Source organism: Crocuta crocuta, unplaced genomic scaffold (assembly GCF_008692635.1).
Source record: "Crocuta crocuta isolate KB4526 unplaced genomic scaffold, BGI_CrCroc_1.0 scaffold187, whole genome shotgun sequence".
Taxonomy (NCBI): domain Eukaryota; kingdom Metazoa; phylum Chordata; class Mammalia; order Carnivora; family Hyaenidae; genus Crocuta; species Crocuta crocuta.
In genome coordinates, this window is record NW_027532196.1 from 1,764,956 (window position 1) to 1,784,207 (window position 19,252).

A 19,252-nucleotide genomic window follows, 5' to 3' on the forward strand; every position below is an offset into this window, starting at 1 on the left:
CCATCCAGGATCCTAATGCCTATGTAACTATCACTCAGTCCAAGCCCATTCTACCCTGCTCCCACCACCAAGAACAGATTCTTTTATCATCAGTATGGATAGGTGGTACATAAAGCTGAGTCTCCTGACCCTTCTGAGTTGGTAGCAATGGTAGATTCGTGCATTTGTTCCTATATTTGAATCAAGGTCACAAGTAGAAGTTAATGCTTTCTCGTCTTACCAATACCAAAAAGGAAATTATAAAAGTAAAAATAAACCCCAAAGGTACTCTCTGTCTCTGACTCAAGTTTTGACCTTGCAGGGCTCTCCATCACTATTTGTTATACAGATCAGGTCCAAGTGATTTCTGATGGGACTCAGAAAATACAGTGTTAGGCAATCCTATGGCATCTATCACTGAACTTTCACACCATTTACTCACTAATTATAGGAGAACAACTGCCATGCTATAAAACTTTAGAATGTATGCAGTAGTCATCGTCGTCATCATCATCATCATCATCATCATCATCATCATAGCTAATTTTTTTTAATGCTTACTATGTACCAGGCACTAATGCCAAGCACTTCACTTGGATTATCTCACTGAATCTTCCCAGCATCCCGATGAAGGTAGTGCTATTATTACCTCTCTCCATAGATGAGAGAGGCACAGAGAAGTTAAAAAACTTGTCTGAAGCTCTCGGACTCACAAGTGGTAGAGGCAGATTTTGAACCAGGCAGTTAGACTTTAGCACACTAATAACCATTGGGCTTTATTTGGTTATTGTTTTTCCACACAGTGCTGAAGCATATGTTCTTTTAAAAAATTATTTCAGAATATAAAGGGACTGTTGTTTTCATGATAGTAGCTCTCTAGATGTGACATTCCAGTTTTGATTATTTTTGATTGGTTTTGATTATGTTGTTACATATTTCAGAGTTCATTTTGTAAAATAAATACTCCTATAATGTGGGTGGCTATGGGAAAGTTCACTGTTTTTAGGACAAGGGCCTCAATATTTCACTTCAGTTGGTGAATAAGCTTGAAGCATGATGTATCTTACATATTTTTCCTTTTTAGCAGCTTCACTATTTGTCAAATATATTTGAAATTGTCATCTTAGATAATGTAGGGCTGAATAAAAAACCTACTGGTCTATAGATGGGGTGGACTTTAGCTAAATTATATTGTTAGCAGCAATAACAACTTGGTCCTACTTGTTAGGGAGAAGTAGTCTGAAGGAGGGAGCAGAAACTCATTTTTGATAACCGAACCTCTACCTTCATGTTTTTGAAACAGAGCCTATGTATTCTTTGCCAAAGCAGCTGACATGGGAAACTTGAAAGCTATGGAGAAAATGGCTGATGCTTTGCTATTTGGAAATTTTGGTATGCAAAACATAACAGCAGCTATCCAATTATATGAGTCCTTGGCTAAAGAAGGATCGTATAAAGCCCAAAACGTGAGTTTTGAATGAAAAGTAAACCTTACATAATAGACAAATAACATGTGAAAGGAGTTGGGCAATAATATCCCCACTCTACCACATGAACACAGACCTAGGGAAGTTGCAGTAATGTGCTGAAATAGTGGTGTCAGCGTAGGGTCATAGCAAATGCCCTGGGCAAATTCTTTCAGTTACTTGGGTGACCGTCAGGAATGCAACAGAACTGCTCTAAAATTCAGCTTCCCATCTTAGGTCCATGGGTGTGTTTTGAAATAATTTGAGAACTCTGAACCCCTAACATAGTTATTAAATTTAAATTTCCTTTTCTGTTTTACTAAATGCATTTCATTTTATTCAAAGAATAATATAAGCATTTCATAGAAAATCTAGAAAAAATATAAATATAGGAAGGAAGGAAGGAAGGAAGGAAGGAGGGAAGAAAACCCTTCACAAGCCAACCATTCTGACTCAACTACTATTAGGACTGCCTTATATTTTTTCTTGGCTTCTTCCTTGTGCATCTCTCTTTTTACATCATCCTAGTCACAATGCAAATGCATATATAATTTTGTTTCTGGCTGCTTTCACTTAATGCCAAACCAAAAGCTTGTTTTCATGTTGTTAGTCTTTTTAATAAAAACACTTATTTCTAATTACAAAAGAAATTAATTCTCATTATACGAAAAGGTCTGAGAATTCAGAAAGTATGAAGAAGAAGGTAAAAACTGTCTAAAAAGCTTTTCTCCCAGAGATCATTTTTGGTATCACCCAATAAAGTGCAAAAGCTAGACTTTGGAGTCAGAAAGACTTAAAGTTGAATCCACTCTGCCACTTGCTTTTTGGATACCTCCTTAACAAAATCCTTTCCCCTTCTACACTCTCTAGTTGTGTTTCCCTGGTAATCTAATAGGAGTAAAATGTTAAGCTGTTTCTAGGTAGCATTACTTATGATTGAAATCACTTGACTGATGAACTCCCTTTATACCGGGACAAAGAAACTGTAATGAACTATAAATACCTGATGGTGGTTTTGATTCTCATGGGAACCCTGGACACTATATCTATGAAATCGTTACTTGAGGAATGAGGATCCTGCACCCACTCAGTATGGATCTCACCTCCTGGAGTCTGAGTCATCTGAGGAACCAAAGACAATGGCTGCGAGAGGACTGTGTGAATGGCACCAAGAACTCCCAAAGAAGGGAAGGCCTGATGCTGCCCTGCTAGGCAACTATCATTCCTGTGCTGTATCCACCTGAATAGACCAATGGCAAATGTAGCCTAGGAGTCTCTGTGTTTATTTAATTGAAACAGAAGCTGGACCAGAAGACCCCTGATGGGTGAGACAGCCTCTCTAATTTTCATCTCTAGAGTTAGGATATGATAAAACGCTGGATACTATGTCTGTCTGGTTCATAGCTCTATCTCTAATATTCAACACAGTGCCTGGCACAAGAAATATACGTTCAATGTTGAACCAATTAATGATGAATGAATTAATGGAATTATTGTGAGGATTAAAATAATGTATGAAGGCACTTAATTCCATACTGGAACTTTGTAATCATTCATAATAAAGAAAGGATATAAATATTATCATTACTCTATTATTATTGTAGAATTTTTTCTCATAACTATATAGAATTCTTACAAAACTGAGATCATACTTTAATTGCTATTTCTTAACCTGCTCTTTACTCACTTAATAATATACCATAAACATCTTGCCATATAAATATATATAGATGAACATCATCATTTTAAATATCTGTATAATTTTAATTAATTTAAGTTGTTGAATACTATTTTACCCCAATTAAATATCAAATATTATATCTATAAAATATTAAACAGATTTATAAATGGTATAATAAAATATGAGACTTTCAGAATTTAATTACCCATATTTGATTAATCAAAAATATAAAGTTCCAAGACAGACTAAATGTTACCACCACATCCAGCACTAAAAACGCTATCTCCTAGGGGAACCTGGGTGACTCAGTAGGTTAAGTGTCTAACTCTTAATTTCGGCTCAGGTCATGATCTCAGAGTTGTGAGAGAGAGCCCCACATCGGGCTCTGTGCTAACAGGGTGAAGACTGCTTGGGATTCTCTCTCTCCCTCTCTCTCTGTTTCTCCCCCATGCATACATACATACACATTCTCCCTCTCTCTCTCAAAATTAATAGTTAAAACTGATATCTCCAAATTGATTTCCAAACTAGTGAACATGCAGTTTATTTTTCAGTGGGAGTATTAATTAAGACAATAGTTGTTTCATGGACACCTACTATGTGCCAAACATAATCTTAGTTGATGAGTAGCAAAAGATTAATAGGTCAAAGTCCTTATGGGTCAATCTGAAATATAAACATATAATTGAACCACAATTTTTTTTAAATTTTTTAAATTTAAATCCAAGTTAGTTAACATACAGTCTAGTCTTGGCTTCAGGAGTAGAACCCAGTGATTCATCTCTTACAATATGACACCCCGTGCTCATCCCTAAAAGTGCCCTTCATGTATAATGCTAAGTGAAATAAGTCAGTCAGAGAAGGACAAACATCCTTCTCTGTTTTTATATGATAAAAAACATGTGATTTTTATCATATGTGGAATTTGAGAAACTCAACAGATGACCATAGGGGAAGGGAAGGAGAAATAAGATACAAACAGAGAATGAGGCAAACCATAAAAGACTCAAACACAGAGAATAAAACTGAGGGTTGATGGGGATGGAGGGTTTGGAGGGTAGCAAAAGTGGGTGATGAACATTGAAGAGGGCACTTGTTGGGATGAGCACTGGGTGTTGTATGTAAGTGATGAATCACAGGAGTCTACTCCTGAAGCAAAGATTACACTGTATGTTAGCTAATCTAAAAATTAATTAATTATTTATTTAATTATTTTTGAAAGTTCCCTCCTTAATGCCCATCACCAATTTAACCCATCCTTCCACCAACCTCCCCTCCAGCAACCTTCAGTTTGTTCTCTATATTTAAGAGTCTTTTATGGTTTGCCTCTCTTTGTGTTTTATTATATTTTTCCTTCCCTTCCCCCATGTTCATCTGTTTTGTTTCTTAAATTCCACATATGACTGAAATTATATATTTGTCTTTTCTCTGACTTCTCTGATTATTTCTCTTAGCATAATATACTCTATTTCCATCCACATTGTTGCAAATGGCAAGATTTCATTCTTTTTCATAACCAAGTAGTATTCCATTGTTTATATATACCACATCTTCTTTATCCATTCATCACTCTATGGACATTTGGGCTCTTTCCATAATTTGGCTATTTTTTTCCTTAAATACTTTATTGTCAAGTTGGTTTCCATATAACACCCAGTGCTCATCCCAATAAGTGCCCTCCTCCATGCCCATCACCCCCCTTCCCCTCTCCCTCACCTGCATCAGCCCTCAGTTTGTTCTTAGCATTCAAGAGTCTCTCATGGTTTGCCTCCCTCCCTCTCCCCCACTATTTTTCCCCTTCTTCTCCCCCATGGTCCTTTGTTAAGTTCCTCCTAATCCACCTATACATGCAAACATATGGTATCTGTCCTTCTCTGCCTGACTTATTTTGCTCAGCATAACACCCTCAAGTTCCATCCATGTTGCTACGAATGGCCAGATTTCATTGTTTCTCATTGCATAATTTGGCTATTTTTGATAGTGCTTCTATAAACATTGGGGTGCATGTGCCCCTTTGAATCAGCACTTTTGTATCCTTTGGCTAAAAACCTAATGCAATTGCTCGGTCATAGGGTAGTTCTATTTTTAATTTTTTTCAGGAACCTCCATACTGTTTTCCAGAGTGGCTCCACCAGTTTGCATTCCCACCAGCAGTGCAAAAGTGTTCTCCTTTCTTTGCATCCTAGCCAATATCACTTATTTACTGAGTTGCTAATTTTAGCCATTCTGACAGGTGTGAGGAGGTATCTCATTGTGGTTTTTATTTGTATTTCCCTGATAGTGATGTTAAGCATCTTTTCATGTGTCTTTTAGCCATCTGGATGTCTTCTTTGGAAAAGTGTCTATTCATATCTTCTGCCCATTTCTTCATTGGATTGTTTGGTTTTGGGTGTTAAGTTTGGTAAGTTCTTTACAGATTTTGGATACTAACTAAGCCTTTATCTGATACGCAATTATCTTCTCCCATTATGTCAATTGCCTTTTAGTTTTGTTGGTTGTTTCCTTTGCAGTGTAGAAGGTTTTTATCTTGGTGAGGATCCAATAGTTCATTTTTGTTTTTATTTCCCTTGCCTCTGGAGACATGTCTAATAAGAAGTTGCTGTAGCCAAGGTCAAAGAGGTTACTTGTAGCACTATTTAGATAGACTACAGTATGTATCAAATGCTTTGGGTACAGAAAACTGTTCTGCCTGGAACAGGCAAGGAAGGCTTCTAGGAAGAAGTGACATTTCTACCCAGTCTAGAATGTTGGATATAGGCAACATAAAAGATTTATTTGTCTCTATTTAAATAAAGTTTTTGGTACAAGGTCAAAATACTACTCCCAGAAAATAAATTCCAAATTAACATAAATGGTACATAAAACACATGGATTTCAGAGCTGAATTCAGAGTATCACTCCCAGTACTCTAATTAATGTGGTTCCAGCCACAGATTGCCCTCTAATCCCTGTTAATTGACCCTCAAATGCTTGCCATTGGTTTGAAGGAGAATCAGGTAGAAGAATGTAATTGGCTGAGTGCTAATCCAATGCCAGGAAGAACAACTCCAAATGTATGTTCATTGGCCATGCAATCTTTGTAGAGGAAAGCAAGCATTGTTGGGACAGTGTTCTCAAAAATGTGCAATTGCAGACTTCAGGGTGGCATGGTGTGGTAGCAGATAGGGGTTCTGGAGTCAGAAAGTTTGACAGTATGTGAGTGCAGATTTTACAACCTAATGAGCTTCCATCTTGTTCATTCTTTCAGTGTCGCCTCTCTAAACCTCAGGTGTCCCAAATTGCAAAAGGAACTGATAAGAAGGTCACACTATAAGGTTGCTGCAAGAACCAAATAAGGTGTACATGATCCCTTTGCAGATATTAAGGAACACTAATGAATAATGTCGTGAAACAATTTTAGTCCTAACAGCTTTGTCTTTGGAGTCAGTCAGTCCTGGCTTTACATCTCAGCTCCATTAAATCTGGCTCTTGTGACCTGCACTCTCTGAATCTCAATTTCCTCCTCTGTAAAATGGGGATAATATCTGTCTGATAGATGTGTGTGTTTGGTCTCAGGAGGATAAGGAGATAGAATATGAGTGAGGACAAACATCACTTGAAAGGCTGACATTGACCTGATATGCAAATTTCAACCAAACTGTTTTATTGTAATGCTGCAATACTAGATGGCAAAAAGTTTCTGTCCCAAGCACTCCCTGACATCCTGGACACTGTTATTCCTTACTCAGACTCACCCTCCTCCCTGACCTCCCCATGATCTAGTGACCAGAGTGTTAATAACTGGATGAGCAGGGAGCTTACAAGACCCTGGTCTAATACTACAGCAGGATTGCTGGATTCTGTTCTGTAATTCTGTTCTCATCCCTGTCTTCACTATAAGAAAACCTGTTTCCAATAGCAAATCTGCTTAAAGTTGATTTATGTCCTTGTACAAAGAACAACTAAAGAGATTCTATGCTACAACTAGTTCAATGACTGCAACTAGGATGGCCCATGCCATATTGATCACAGCTTTCTAACAGAGCTAACAGACTAGCAGGCTGGGTGTCCACATTTCTTCTCAGGCTGTTTGTGCCACCCTGGTACAGGAATCCTGCCTGCACTCTTAGCAAATATTGCTGGGAACTGCTGAGGACAATTCAGCAACAGCAATGTGGCTAAAGAAGTTGAAAACGTATACTAAGAATAGCAGTGAAATAGAATGAGAGACATAGAGATAGAGAATGAAGAGTATGAAGACACCTGTCTCTGGGGAACAAATGAAGAACAAACAGAAATAATGAACTGTAATAAATGGAGAGTCTAGAGTGCCAGAAATCTAGTAAAGATCTAAATTAACAAAGAAAATGGAAAAAGAGGTGAATCCATATTATAAAGTGGCAGTGAGGGGTCAGGGGAAAATGCAGTTTCAGGCTATGTATAAAGACAAGCTGGATGGACGGAAAGAGGCATAATTATTTTTTTCATGTACTTTGAATGGCTTATCCCACAAAATTCCAAATAAACCGAAGGAAATTCTGGTAAGAGCAACGAAAGCATTTATCACTATGAACAGAGTCTATTGTATTAATATTCAAAGAAACTATACCTTCCAAATAAGAAGAACTGTTAATTAACAGAGTAGTCTTCATGAAAATGGTGGAAAATTAAGGAAATAGCAAACAAAACTAAAACGTACACTAGAGGGTGTCCTTTAAGATACTATATTATACCAGCTGGAAGTAGGTAAATTGTATATTTTTTATTTCTGATTCTCATTCAGGAAGCAAAAATTCAGAATTAGAAAGATTCATTCAATATCAGTGAATAGCTTCATAGGAAATTTGTCAATTTACCAACAAGAAAGTAGGTTTAACCTCATTGCTGTAAGAATCACAAAATAGGGTCACCTGGGTGGCTCAGTCGATTAAGCAACTGACTCTTGGTTTCAGCTCAGGTCATGATCTCACAGTTCGTAGGTTCGAGCTCTGTGTCCGTCTCTGTGCTAGCAGCATGGAGCCTGCTTGGGATTCTCTCCCTCTCTCTCTTTCTGCCCCTCCTCCACTTGTGCTCTCTCTCTCTCTCTCTCTCAAAATAAATAAAAACTTAAACATAAAATAAAAAAAGAATCACAAAAAAGATCATCCACATATCACCTTAAAACTTAATTTAATTTGATAATCTCTAAACAGTGATATTATTTGTAATTATTTTCTTTTTAAAAATACTGGGTTTTATTTATCTAAATTTTTATTCATGAGTATATATTATTTTGATATCAGAAAAATAATTTGACACAGATGCATTTACTTCCTTAGTTATATAGCTCAAAAATTTTACTATGAATTATAAGAAAATCCATTCTTTTATGTAAAAATAACTTTAATTGATACAGTAAGGAGGATATAAGTGACAGCATGCTTTTCCATGCTTTGTAATTCTTGAATAATTCTATCTCAATGGCAAAGATTTCACATATTCTTCATTTATCTTGGATGTAAATTATAGAAGTGCTCTGTAGAGGGACTGTACTTATTAGCACTGTTCTTCTACTGAAAAAAAATAATTTTTAGCATCAACCTAATAATCACTTTGATAATTTTAGGATTACCTGTGTAGAATATTTCATCTTGACATTAATGCTCTTTTTGTATTGAGGGTACAGATAGGATCTGAGTTGTTCATTAGGGTTGATTCACACTTTTGTTTGAATGCAGTTTGAGCTAAAAGTAATGATCTTGGATGCTTTCAAGCCTTGTGCAGTAATTAAAGGAAAAATGCTTAATCCTTTCTAGTAATAATCTCCTATATAAAAAGTAAAAGGAATATTTAAAATTAAATTATTATGGAAGCTGAGTAATTTTCTTTGAATGTAATAAAATATTCTCTATTCTTAACTCTTTCCATTCAAATCCCAGCTATTATAACAGTTTCTTACAAACCAAAGCACAATTGTTGAGTTCAGAATCAAGTCTTAACAAAACTAATTTGCAGAGTTTGACCTTTAAAAGCCACTGAAAGTGTCATTGATGTCATCACTATTATATAGCTGCTTTTATGATTTACAGCATTTTTTCTTCTGGATTAAGCTTGAACCATTCTATAATTAATCTCATTTCATCTCAGCTATGTCTCAGAAGACAGGCCAAATCCTAAAACTGCTTATTGTAAGGTTGTTAGGTGACAATGCCCAAGTGTAAAGGAATTAGACAATACTGATTATAATCAGCATATTTACTACATGAAAATCCATAACATCTTTTGTCTTCTTTTAGTGCTGGATGGAAGGAAGGAAGGAAGGAAGGAAGGAAGGAAGGAAGAAGGAATTTAGTTGAGCCCTCCAGAGAATTAATTCAAAATCACCCATTGTTATTTTTCAGTGAAAGAGAGAAGGAATGTGCCTTTGGGGCTGGTTTTAAAACTGCTAAAATCATGATTTTGGCCTTACTTTCTAGAATGAGCTTTATACAGAGAAAGGCTCCTCTCCCCAGTCACAGAATGGAAATTTAACTCCCATACAATCCACAACTCACAAATTTCTTGGGCAGAACAGGCCAAAATATGTGATAAGCTATGCACAAAATCATACACTTTTGGTGAAAGTATCGTAAAATACAAGCTCAACTCAATAGAACAGTATCCTCATTTACTTGTATAAAGGTCAGTATATGTGTTTACTGTCAAATTTTTAAATAAATAAACCAGTTTCTAAATTGAGCAGAATCAAAAATTGCTAAGAGTTGCAAGAAAAATAAAAAATCTAATATTAACTAAAGACATCCTTACAAGGAGCCAATAATTAGCCATTTTAAATATAAACAACAAGGGTTAGAGAAGTACCAGGATTCCAGACGCCATCCACTTGTTATAACGCCCTTATGGTCAACTTTCCATTAAAAAGATAATCTTTGAGACTAAAGAGGAATTGGCCAAACCATAGAATATTTTTTTCAGTGTGTGGATTAAGTAAATTACACAAATTATACTTATAAACCACATGTTAGAGTTATTGTGCTTTGCGGAACTCTGCAGTCAGTTCCTTAATTTAAAAAGTAACATAGTTCTTTGTCTTTGAAATTGTAATAAAAAGTTTAACAAAATATTCATTTTCTGTTTCAAATGAATTATCAGACTTTGTTGTATCTTCATGTAGTGAGACATTAAGCAAAGCCTTTCATGATATTTTCATAAACTCAATGAAAAAATGGAAATGTGGGCTTTGACGATAGTAATTGAAGAATAGACTAATGAGTTGATGCCAGGGTGAAAGCAAGCCTATCGCAATCCACCAAAGGATTCTGCCTATGACTTTGTGTTCTTCAAATATTTGAAAGGATAAGACCAAATTATTTTTAATACAAAGCATGGAAAAGTATATTATCACTGATATACATAAAAGTATGGAATGAACTCCTTAAAATGGTGACAGGAATTATAAATTTCCAAATAAGTAGAATCTTGAACATACTAGGAACACCAGAACGGACTTTAACAAATTATGTTCTGACAAAAAATAGTGTTGATTCTGTCAAGAAGGTGCAAGGAGAAAAAGTGAGAAAGTAAATGACCTAAATGTAAATGACCTAAATCATTATCTATAATATAGCAAAGTCTACATGTAATGTATGAAATATAAAAATTAACAGCAAGTAGTAGACATTTATCAAGAATCATAATGGTAGTGGGGCGCCTGGGTGGCTTAGTCGGTTAGGCATCCGACTTTCGCTTGGGTCATGATCTCACGGTTCGTGGGCTCGAGCCCCGCGTCGGGCTCTGTGCTGACTGCCAGTTCAGAGCCTGGAGCCTGTTTCAGTCTGTGACTCCCTCTCTCTCTGACCCTCCCCTGCTCACGCTGTCTCTCTCTGTCTCCTAAAAATAAATAAAAACATTAAAAAAAAAAAGAATCATAATGGTGGTAAGTTATGTGAAGAAAACAACAAAAATAATTAAAAGTGGTTATTTATGAAAGGAATAAAGAGTAGCCAAGAAAGGAGTAGGGCATTGATGTTTATATTTTAAGCCATCAGTAGTATTAGAATTTTAATTGTTAATACATACGCATGTATTTTTATTTTAGAGAGAGAGAGAGAATGTGTGAGTGGGGGAGAGGGGCACAGAAGAGAGAGTATGAAGCAGACTCCACACTCAGCATGGAGCTGACAGAGAGCTCAATCCTACAACCCTGGATCATTATCTAAGCCAAAATCAGCTGGACACCCAACTGACTGAGCCATCCAGGCACCCCTGTATTCTTAAATATATTAAAATTTATATTTAGATACTAACTTTCCTCCCAAGATGGAATTGTGTTTAAAATAAAAATCAAATCCTCTCCAACTAAAAAGTAACCAACATCTTTGGAAGATGTCAAATTCTGGGTGTGGGACAAAAAATGTACAAGATGCTCTTGAAACATTATATGAGGTGTCATATCAGTATAATACAAGGTGTTATATAATACGATATGATAACAAAGAAGCTGTCAGAAAATACCATAGTCATGACCAAAGGACTGAACAAACTCAAAAGAGCCCCCTGTTGACTAAAGATGGAAAAATTGAGCACTAACATGAATAATTACCACAATGGACTGAAATACCTCAAATATACTTAAATTCATTAATTCATAATGATTAATAACTAAGAGGAAGTAGGATATCCCCACATTATTCTGGCTTTTGTAAAGCAATGTGGTCATTATTTTTCTTAAAAATGGCCACAGCAATTATTTCCAGTCCCATATACTGTTTCAGCACCCTAACCAATATAATCAAAAAATGGAGTCTAGGGGTGCCTGGGTGACTCAGTCAGTTAAGTATCCAACTTTGGCTCAGGTCATGATTTCACAGTTCATGGGTTCAGGCACCACATCAGGCTCTGTGCTGACAGCTAGCTCAGAGCCTGGAGCCTGTTTCAAATTCTGTGTCTCCCTCTCTCTCTGACCTTCCCCTGCTCATGCTGTCTCTGTCTCTCTCTCAGAAATAAATAAAAACATTTTTCTAATGGAGTTTATTTTCCCTACCTCCTATTTTCTACTAGGGGAGATTCTTGACTATATCAAAACAATAGAATTTGGTGGAAGTAATGCTAGATTTCTGAGGATAAGTCATAAAAAGGATACACCTCTGCTTAGCTCTTTCTCTAGGAAGTTCACTCTTGGAACTCAGCCACCATAATCTGAGGAAGCCTATATTATAGGAGAGGCCACATATATGTGTCCTGGCCATCAGCCTCAGCTAAGGTCTCAACCAATATCTAGTATCAACTGCCAAACATACATATGAACAAGCCTTCAGATGATTCTATCCTCCAGCCTTTGAGTCTTCCAACTAAGGCCCCCATATTGTGGATCAGAGACAAAACATGCCCACTCTTTACCAAATTCTTGATCCACAGAACTCTTAGCATAACAAATGGTTGTTATATGCCACCATGCCACCAGGTTTCAGAGTAATTTGTTACACAGCCATATTAACTGGAACAAGGATACTTATATTCAGAATTAGAAAGGTAGAATGCACTTCTCAGAAGCACCTGAAGCAGAGTACAACAAAAATCTGTTCGGAGTGAGTTCAGGGTTTTTGGCACAATCCTGTTCCATCCCTGGGTACTGAGAGAAATTACACATGATGTCACTGCCAACTTGTCAGTTATTTTGAGTGACTAAAGAGGGCAGGAAAGAAGCCACAAGGTTTGGAGGATGTAAAATTCTGCTAATCACAAATAGTGCTGGTGAGTTTAATGGTAAGATTCTCCATCATATTTTCAAAATGTTTGCTTTTGAAAATCCCATAAAGTGAAGCAGTACTATTTGTCAAGCAGCATGAGTTCACTAAAAATTTGTATTAAGCAAACTTGATTTTACAGGGTTGCTAGACTAAGAAATCTGACAAATGTGGTAGAGATGATAATCCTGTATTTTATCCATTATAAGACACCATCGAGTGTAACTTATATATATATATATATATTTAAGTGTAAACTATATAATTATATAAATTATGTTAAAGTTTAAAATAATGTTTTCTTACTAGATTTTTGTTTTACTCTTATTAAAAGTTCTGTTTTAGACATTTTAGACATAGATTTACATCATATGTCAGTCTTTGATTACATAAAAATGTAAATATAAGTTAAATAAACCAAAGTGTTCCAAAATACTTCTCATTCAGAGTCTAACTGAATCAGTTTTCAACTTAGAAAACTTCCTTGATGACTGTCTTTTTCAACATATCGTTCTCCATACCATTAAGAATGTCACTAGTGTGACATTTCCTCAGGGAGTGTTCCTCGATTGCCTCCAGGATTTCTTCCAAACTACTGACTCATTCTACAACTATTAGTGCTGACACTTTCCAATTTGACTAAATTTATACTTTTTTTTTCTTCGATTGAATCACAGGTTGCTGGAAGTTTGGTTCGAGGTTAGCAAGAAGTTTCTGACGATGTTTGATGTTGAACACCTTAATCATAATCCTTTGTGATAAATAGATTGGTCACAACAGCTTTTCATTCATTAATTTTTCATCTCTTCCTAGGGATTTGGCAATTTCTCCTGTGTTTAGTTCTATAACTTGGCTTGTGATAGCCATTCTTTTTGCACATAATTTAGTAAGAAAAAGCAATGTAGTTTCATGTACTTTGGGGTACCTCCTTTTCTTCAGAAACTTGTAACTACTTTGTTTCAACAGGGCCATGACAGAAATATGGCATCCACAATAGAGACCAGATTCAGAGAGCACACAAGATGGTGAATATAACCTAAAATATATCACAGGAGGAAAGCAAAATAGGGAATCTTTATAGTAGAGAACACCAGGTATCAAATAGCTGCCCTAAAATGCCTACAAGGTAGAAAGTGGTACAAGAAGGAATTGAGTTGTTATGCACCAAATTACTTAGTTTAAACAACTAAGTCCTAAGACAGCAACTACTATACAGAGATTAATTTGGTTTATTGTGTGTCTATTAACTTAATGAACTTCCCATCAATAGAGATGTCCACTTGTATTGGTTAGGGTTCTTTGAATTTCAAGTACAGAAAATTCAACCTATCTGGCTTAAGCAAAAGTGTGACTTATGGACTCATTTAACTGTGAAGTACAATTTATAACTGCCTTTAGGTAATCTGGATTCAGAGTCCAGAATGAAGACCTCAGAACATATTTCCTTGGTCTCTTTGTTTTACTTTTTACTATCATGGTTTTATTTTGAGTGGCTTGACCCCTAGGTGTCATTAGCCCTTATATCTGGAAATCTCTGTGAAGGAAGCCAGTTTCTTTCCCAATGATTTCCACAAAAGTGCTGGTTAGATCACAAAACAACCCCAAATCACTTACTGCGTCCAGAGGAGAATAATCTGATTGGTTGAGCCTATGTCTAGTGTACCCCTACATTCAGAAAGGGGTGAGGAGCAGGAGAACTACAAGATGGCAGAGAAGTAGGGAGCTCTGTGCATTTCGCTAGCACCCATCTCTCAAACAGAGAAGGCCTGAAGTCATAGGAGGACACTGAGCCACAGGAGTTTGGGAGGAGAAAGAGGATGAATACACTGAAAAGGAAACCACGTAAGTGTGTGAGTGTGAACTGGGGAAGATAAAAGCAGGACAGGACAAAGAGATATGAAGGGAGGGGAGAACACCCGGCTTGGGTGCAGCTGCAGTGAGTGAAAAGCCAGGGCGAGCAGTGGTGAGCTGCGGCGAGTCAGGGGAAAGGAAAGAGAAGCTGAGATTGCTCATAGAACCATCCCTGGAGAAGGAAAACACCTTGGCATGGAAAGAGAGTGTTTTTTCGTTCTGGCAGGGATGCTGACTTTGAACTAAGTAACGCCATCCCAGAAGGAGCCAGAAAAAACTGCACTGCAGCATTCCCGGCACCATCCCTGGCGGTGGCGGCCAGGTGGTGAGGCAGCGGCGCCAGCGGTGCCAGCACGGACTCTGTGGACCTGAAGTTGCTATGTTCCATGCACGCACTGGGGTTGTATAACTGCTTGACCCCCGCGGATCTGAGGCTGAGACACTTCCCCCACCCACCACTGAACCCCCAGCAGCAGGGAAGCAGAGACCTGTGGGACTGTTTAGGGCCATATAAACAAAGCCCTCGAACTGAAACCTGGAAACAGGCGAGGCGCGGGATATTGAACTCAGCATACCTTGGCTATGTCCTCAGCACAGGGAGATGGGACCCTAATAAGTGATTCGCAAAGCTTGGTTGAGAAGGGACTGGGGCGACGCCATTCTCCTCCCCACAACCACCAAGGAGGGACCTCAGGGAGGCCAGCGGACACAGTGGAGACAAGACCTGCCTACACCAGACCACACCCATCCCCTCTAGATAGCTGTTTTGTTGTTGTAGCTGTTTTTATCTGAGCCTGGGTTTGCGTGTTTATTGGTTTTGTCTGTGCGTTTGTATACCTTTGTTCCTTGTGTGGTTGTCTGTTTTTTTTTTCCAGGACTGCCTCAAGAAAAAAGCCAAAGTACACATGGTGGAGAGTCCCAAATTCTGCTACTAGTAGGGAAACAAAATAACCAAACGCTCAACAAGAGAAAACAAGAGACACATTCAAAGAACATTTCCTGAACAGACAGGCCCTGAACAGCCAAAGAGCCCTCTCTAATACAGCAGAACTCCCAGGGGCAGAGTGTACAACAAGCTTTTAAAATTAACAAGAGATAGGGGTGCCTGGGTGGCTTAGTCGGTTAAGCGTCCGACTTTCGCTTAGGTCATGATCTCACGGTTTGTGGGTTCGAGCCCCGTGTCGGCTCTGTGCTGACTGCCAGCTCGGAACCTGGAGCCTGTTTCGGAGTCTGTATTTTCCTCTCTAACCCTCCCCTGCTCACACTGTCTCTCTCTCTCCCCCCTAGAAATAAGTTAAAAAATATTTTTAAAAAATTAACAAGAGATAGAAAGCTAATCAAATGATGAAATGGAAGAACTCTCCTCCAAAAAATTTCAGGAAGAAATGACAGCTAAAGAACTGCTCAAAACAGATGTAAGCAACATAACTGAACAAGAATTTAGAACAATAATCATAAAATTATTCGCTGGGTTTGAAAAAAACATGGAGGACATCAGAGAAACTATGGCTACAAACATGATGGAGCTTAAAAATAGTTATGATCAATTTAAAAATGCGATAAATGAGATACATAATGAAATGGAGGCGTCGAATGCACTGATTGAAGAGGCAGAAACGAGAATTAGTGATTTAGAAGACACAATTATAGAAAAAGAAGAAACTGAGAAAAAGAGAGATAAACTGATCCAGGAACACGAAAGAAGAGTTTGAGAACTCAGTGATACAATCAAACTGAAAATCCGTATCATAGGAATCCCAGAAGAGGAAGAGACAGGGAAAGGTGCTGAAGGAGTCCCAGAACAAATTATAGCAGAGAACTTCCCGAATCTGGGGAAGGAAATAGACACTGAAATCCAAGAGGCACAAAGAACTCCCATCATATGTAACTTGAATCGATAGTCTGCACAACGTATCATAGTGAAACTGACAAATATATAAGGACAAAGAGAATTCTAAAAGCAGCTAGGGAGAAAAGGGCCCTAACATACAAAGGGAAACCTATCAGAGTGGTGACAGACCTATCTATTGAAACTTGGCAGGCCAGAAAAGAAAGGCAGAAGATCTTCAATGTGATGAACAGAAAAAATATGCAGCCAAGAATCCTCTATCCAGCAAGCCTGTCATTCAGAATAGAAGGAGAGATCAAAGTCTTTCCAAATAAACAAAAATGGAAAGAATTTGTCACCACTAAACCAGCCCTACAAGAAAACCTGAGGGAGACTTTCTGAGAGAAATGTTGCAAGGAACACAAGATACTAGAGACACCACCAAAAGCATGAATCCCACAAACAACACAATGACTCTAAACCCATATATTTCAATAATAACACTAAAAGTAAATGGGCTGAATGCTCCAATCAAAAGACATAGGGTAGCAGAATGGATTAAAAAAACAAAATCCATCTATTTGCTGTCTACAAGAAACACAGTTTAGACTGGAAGACACCTTCAGATTAAAAGTAAGGGGATGGAGAAATATATATCATGCTACTGGAAGTCAAAAGAAAGCTGGAGTAGCTATACTTATATCAGACAAACTGTACTTTAAAGTAAAGATAGTAACAAGGGATGAAGAAGGGCATTATATAATAATTACAGGGTCTATCCATCAGGAAGAACTAACAAATAAATGTCTACACGCCGATTATGGTAGCACCTAAATATTTAAAGCAATTAATCACAAACAGAAACAATCTTATGAATAGGAATGTGTTAATAGCAGGAGACTTTAATACTCCACTCACAGCAATGGATGGATCAAACAGATAGAAAATCACTAAAGAAACAATGGAATTGAATGACAGATTGGACGAGACGGGTCTGACAGATATATTTAGAACTCTACATCCTGAGGCCATGGAATTCACTTTCTTCTCAAGTGTGCATGGCACATTCTCCAAGATAGATCACATGCTGGGGCATAAAGCAGCCCTCAATAAATATAAAAGAACTGAGATCATACCATGCACACTTTCAGATCACAATGCTATGAAACTTGAAAACAATCACAGGAAGAAGTCTGGAAAACCTCCAAAAACATGCAGCTTAAAGAACACCCTACTAAAGAATGAATGGGCCAATCAGGCAATTTGAGAAGAAATTAAAAATATATGGAAACCAATGAAAATAAAAATACAAGAATTCAAACTCTATGGGATGCGACAAAGGCAGTCCTAAGAGGCAAGTACACTGCAGTCCAGGCCTATTTCAAGAAATTAGGAAAAGCGCAAGTGCAAAATCTAACAGCTCACCTAAAGGAACTAGAGGGAGAGCAACAAGAGCACCCCAAACCCAAATAGGAGAAAAGAAATAGTAAAATTCAGAGCAGAAATAAACAATATAGAAACCAAAGAACAGTTGAACAGATCAATAAAACCAAGAGTTAGTTTTTTGAAAAAATGAACAAAATTGACGAACCTCTAGCCAGGCTTCTCAAAAGAAAAGAGAGAGCACTCAAATAGACAAAATCATGAATGAAAAAGGAATCCCTCAGAAACACAAGCAATTATCAGAGAATACTATGAAAAATGATATGCCAACAAATTGGATAACTTAGAAGAAATGGACAAATTCCTAAACACACAATCGCTACCAGAATTCACACAGGAAGAGATAGAAAATCTGAACAGACCCATAACTAGTGAAGAAATCAAATCAGTTATCAAAAATCTCCCAACAAATAAGAACCGTGGACCTGATGACTTCCCTGGGGAATTCTACCAGATGTTTAAAACAGAATTAACACCAATTCTTCTCAAGCTATTCCAAAAAATAGAAATCGAAGGAAAACTTCTGGACTCATTTTATGAAGCCAGCATTACTTTGATTCCCAAGCCACAGAGACCCAGCAAGAAAAGAGAACTACAGGCCAATATCCTTGATGAATACAGATACAAAAATCCTCAACAAGAGACTTGCAAATCGAATCCAACAGCACATAAAAAGAATTATCCACCAAGATCAAGTGGGATTCGTTCCTGGGTTACAGGGCAGGTTCAACATTCGCAAATCAATCAATGTGATACATCACATCAACAAAAGACAAGATAAAAACGAAATGACCCTGTTGATAGATGCAGAAAAAGCATTTGACAAAATACAGCATCCCTTCTTAATAAAGACTCTTGAGAAAGTCGGGATAGAAGGAACTTACTTAAACATCATAAAAGCCATCTATGAGAAGCCCTCAGCTAACATCATCCTCAATGGGGAAAAACTGAGAGCTTTCCCCCTGAGATCAGGAACACGACAGGGATGTCCACTCTCACCACTGTTGTTTAACATAGTGCTGGAAGTCCTAGCATCAGCCATCAGACAACAAAAGTAAATAAAAGGCATCAGAATTGGCAGAGTAGAAGTCAAACTTTCACTTTTCACAAACAACATGATACTCTACATAGAAAACCCAACAGACTCCACCAGAAGCCTACTAGATGTGATCCGTGAATTCAGCAAAGTTGCAGGATACAAAATCAATGTACAGAAATCGGTCGCATTTTTATACACCAACAATGAAGCAACAGAAAGAGAAATCAAGAAACTGATCCCATTCACAATTGCACAAAAAAC

At 37.4% G+C, this 19,252-nt stretch overlaps 1 protein-coding gene across 5 annotated transcripts in view; it reads left to right on the plus strand.

The window, feature by feature from the left end:
• SEL1L2 (SEL1L2 adaptor subunit of SYVN1 ubiquitin ligase) overlaps positions 1-19,252 on the plus strand; it is a 174,313-nt gene that overhangs the window by 107,994 nt on the left and 47,067 nt on the right. For all 5 annotated transcript variants that reach the window (XM_077777533.1, XM_077777530.1, XM_077777531.1 and 2 more), the window contains one exon: positions 1,283-1,445. In XM_077777533.1, coding sequence (XP_077633659.1) covers positions 1,283-1,445 — 163 coding nt within the window. The remainder of the gene's footprint in view (positions 1-1,282; positions 1,446-19,252) is intronic.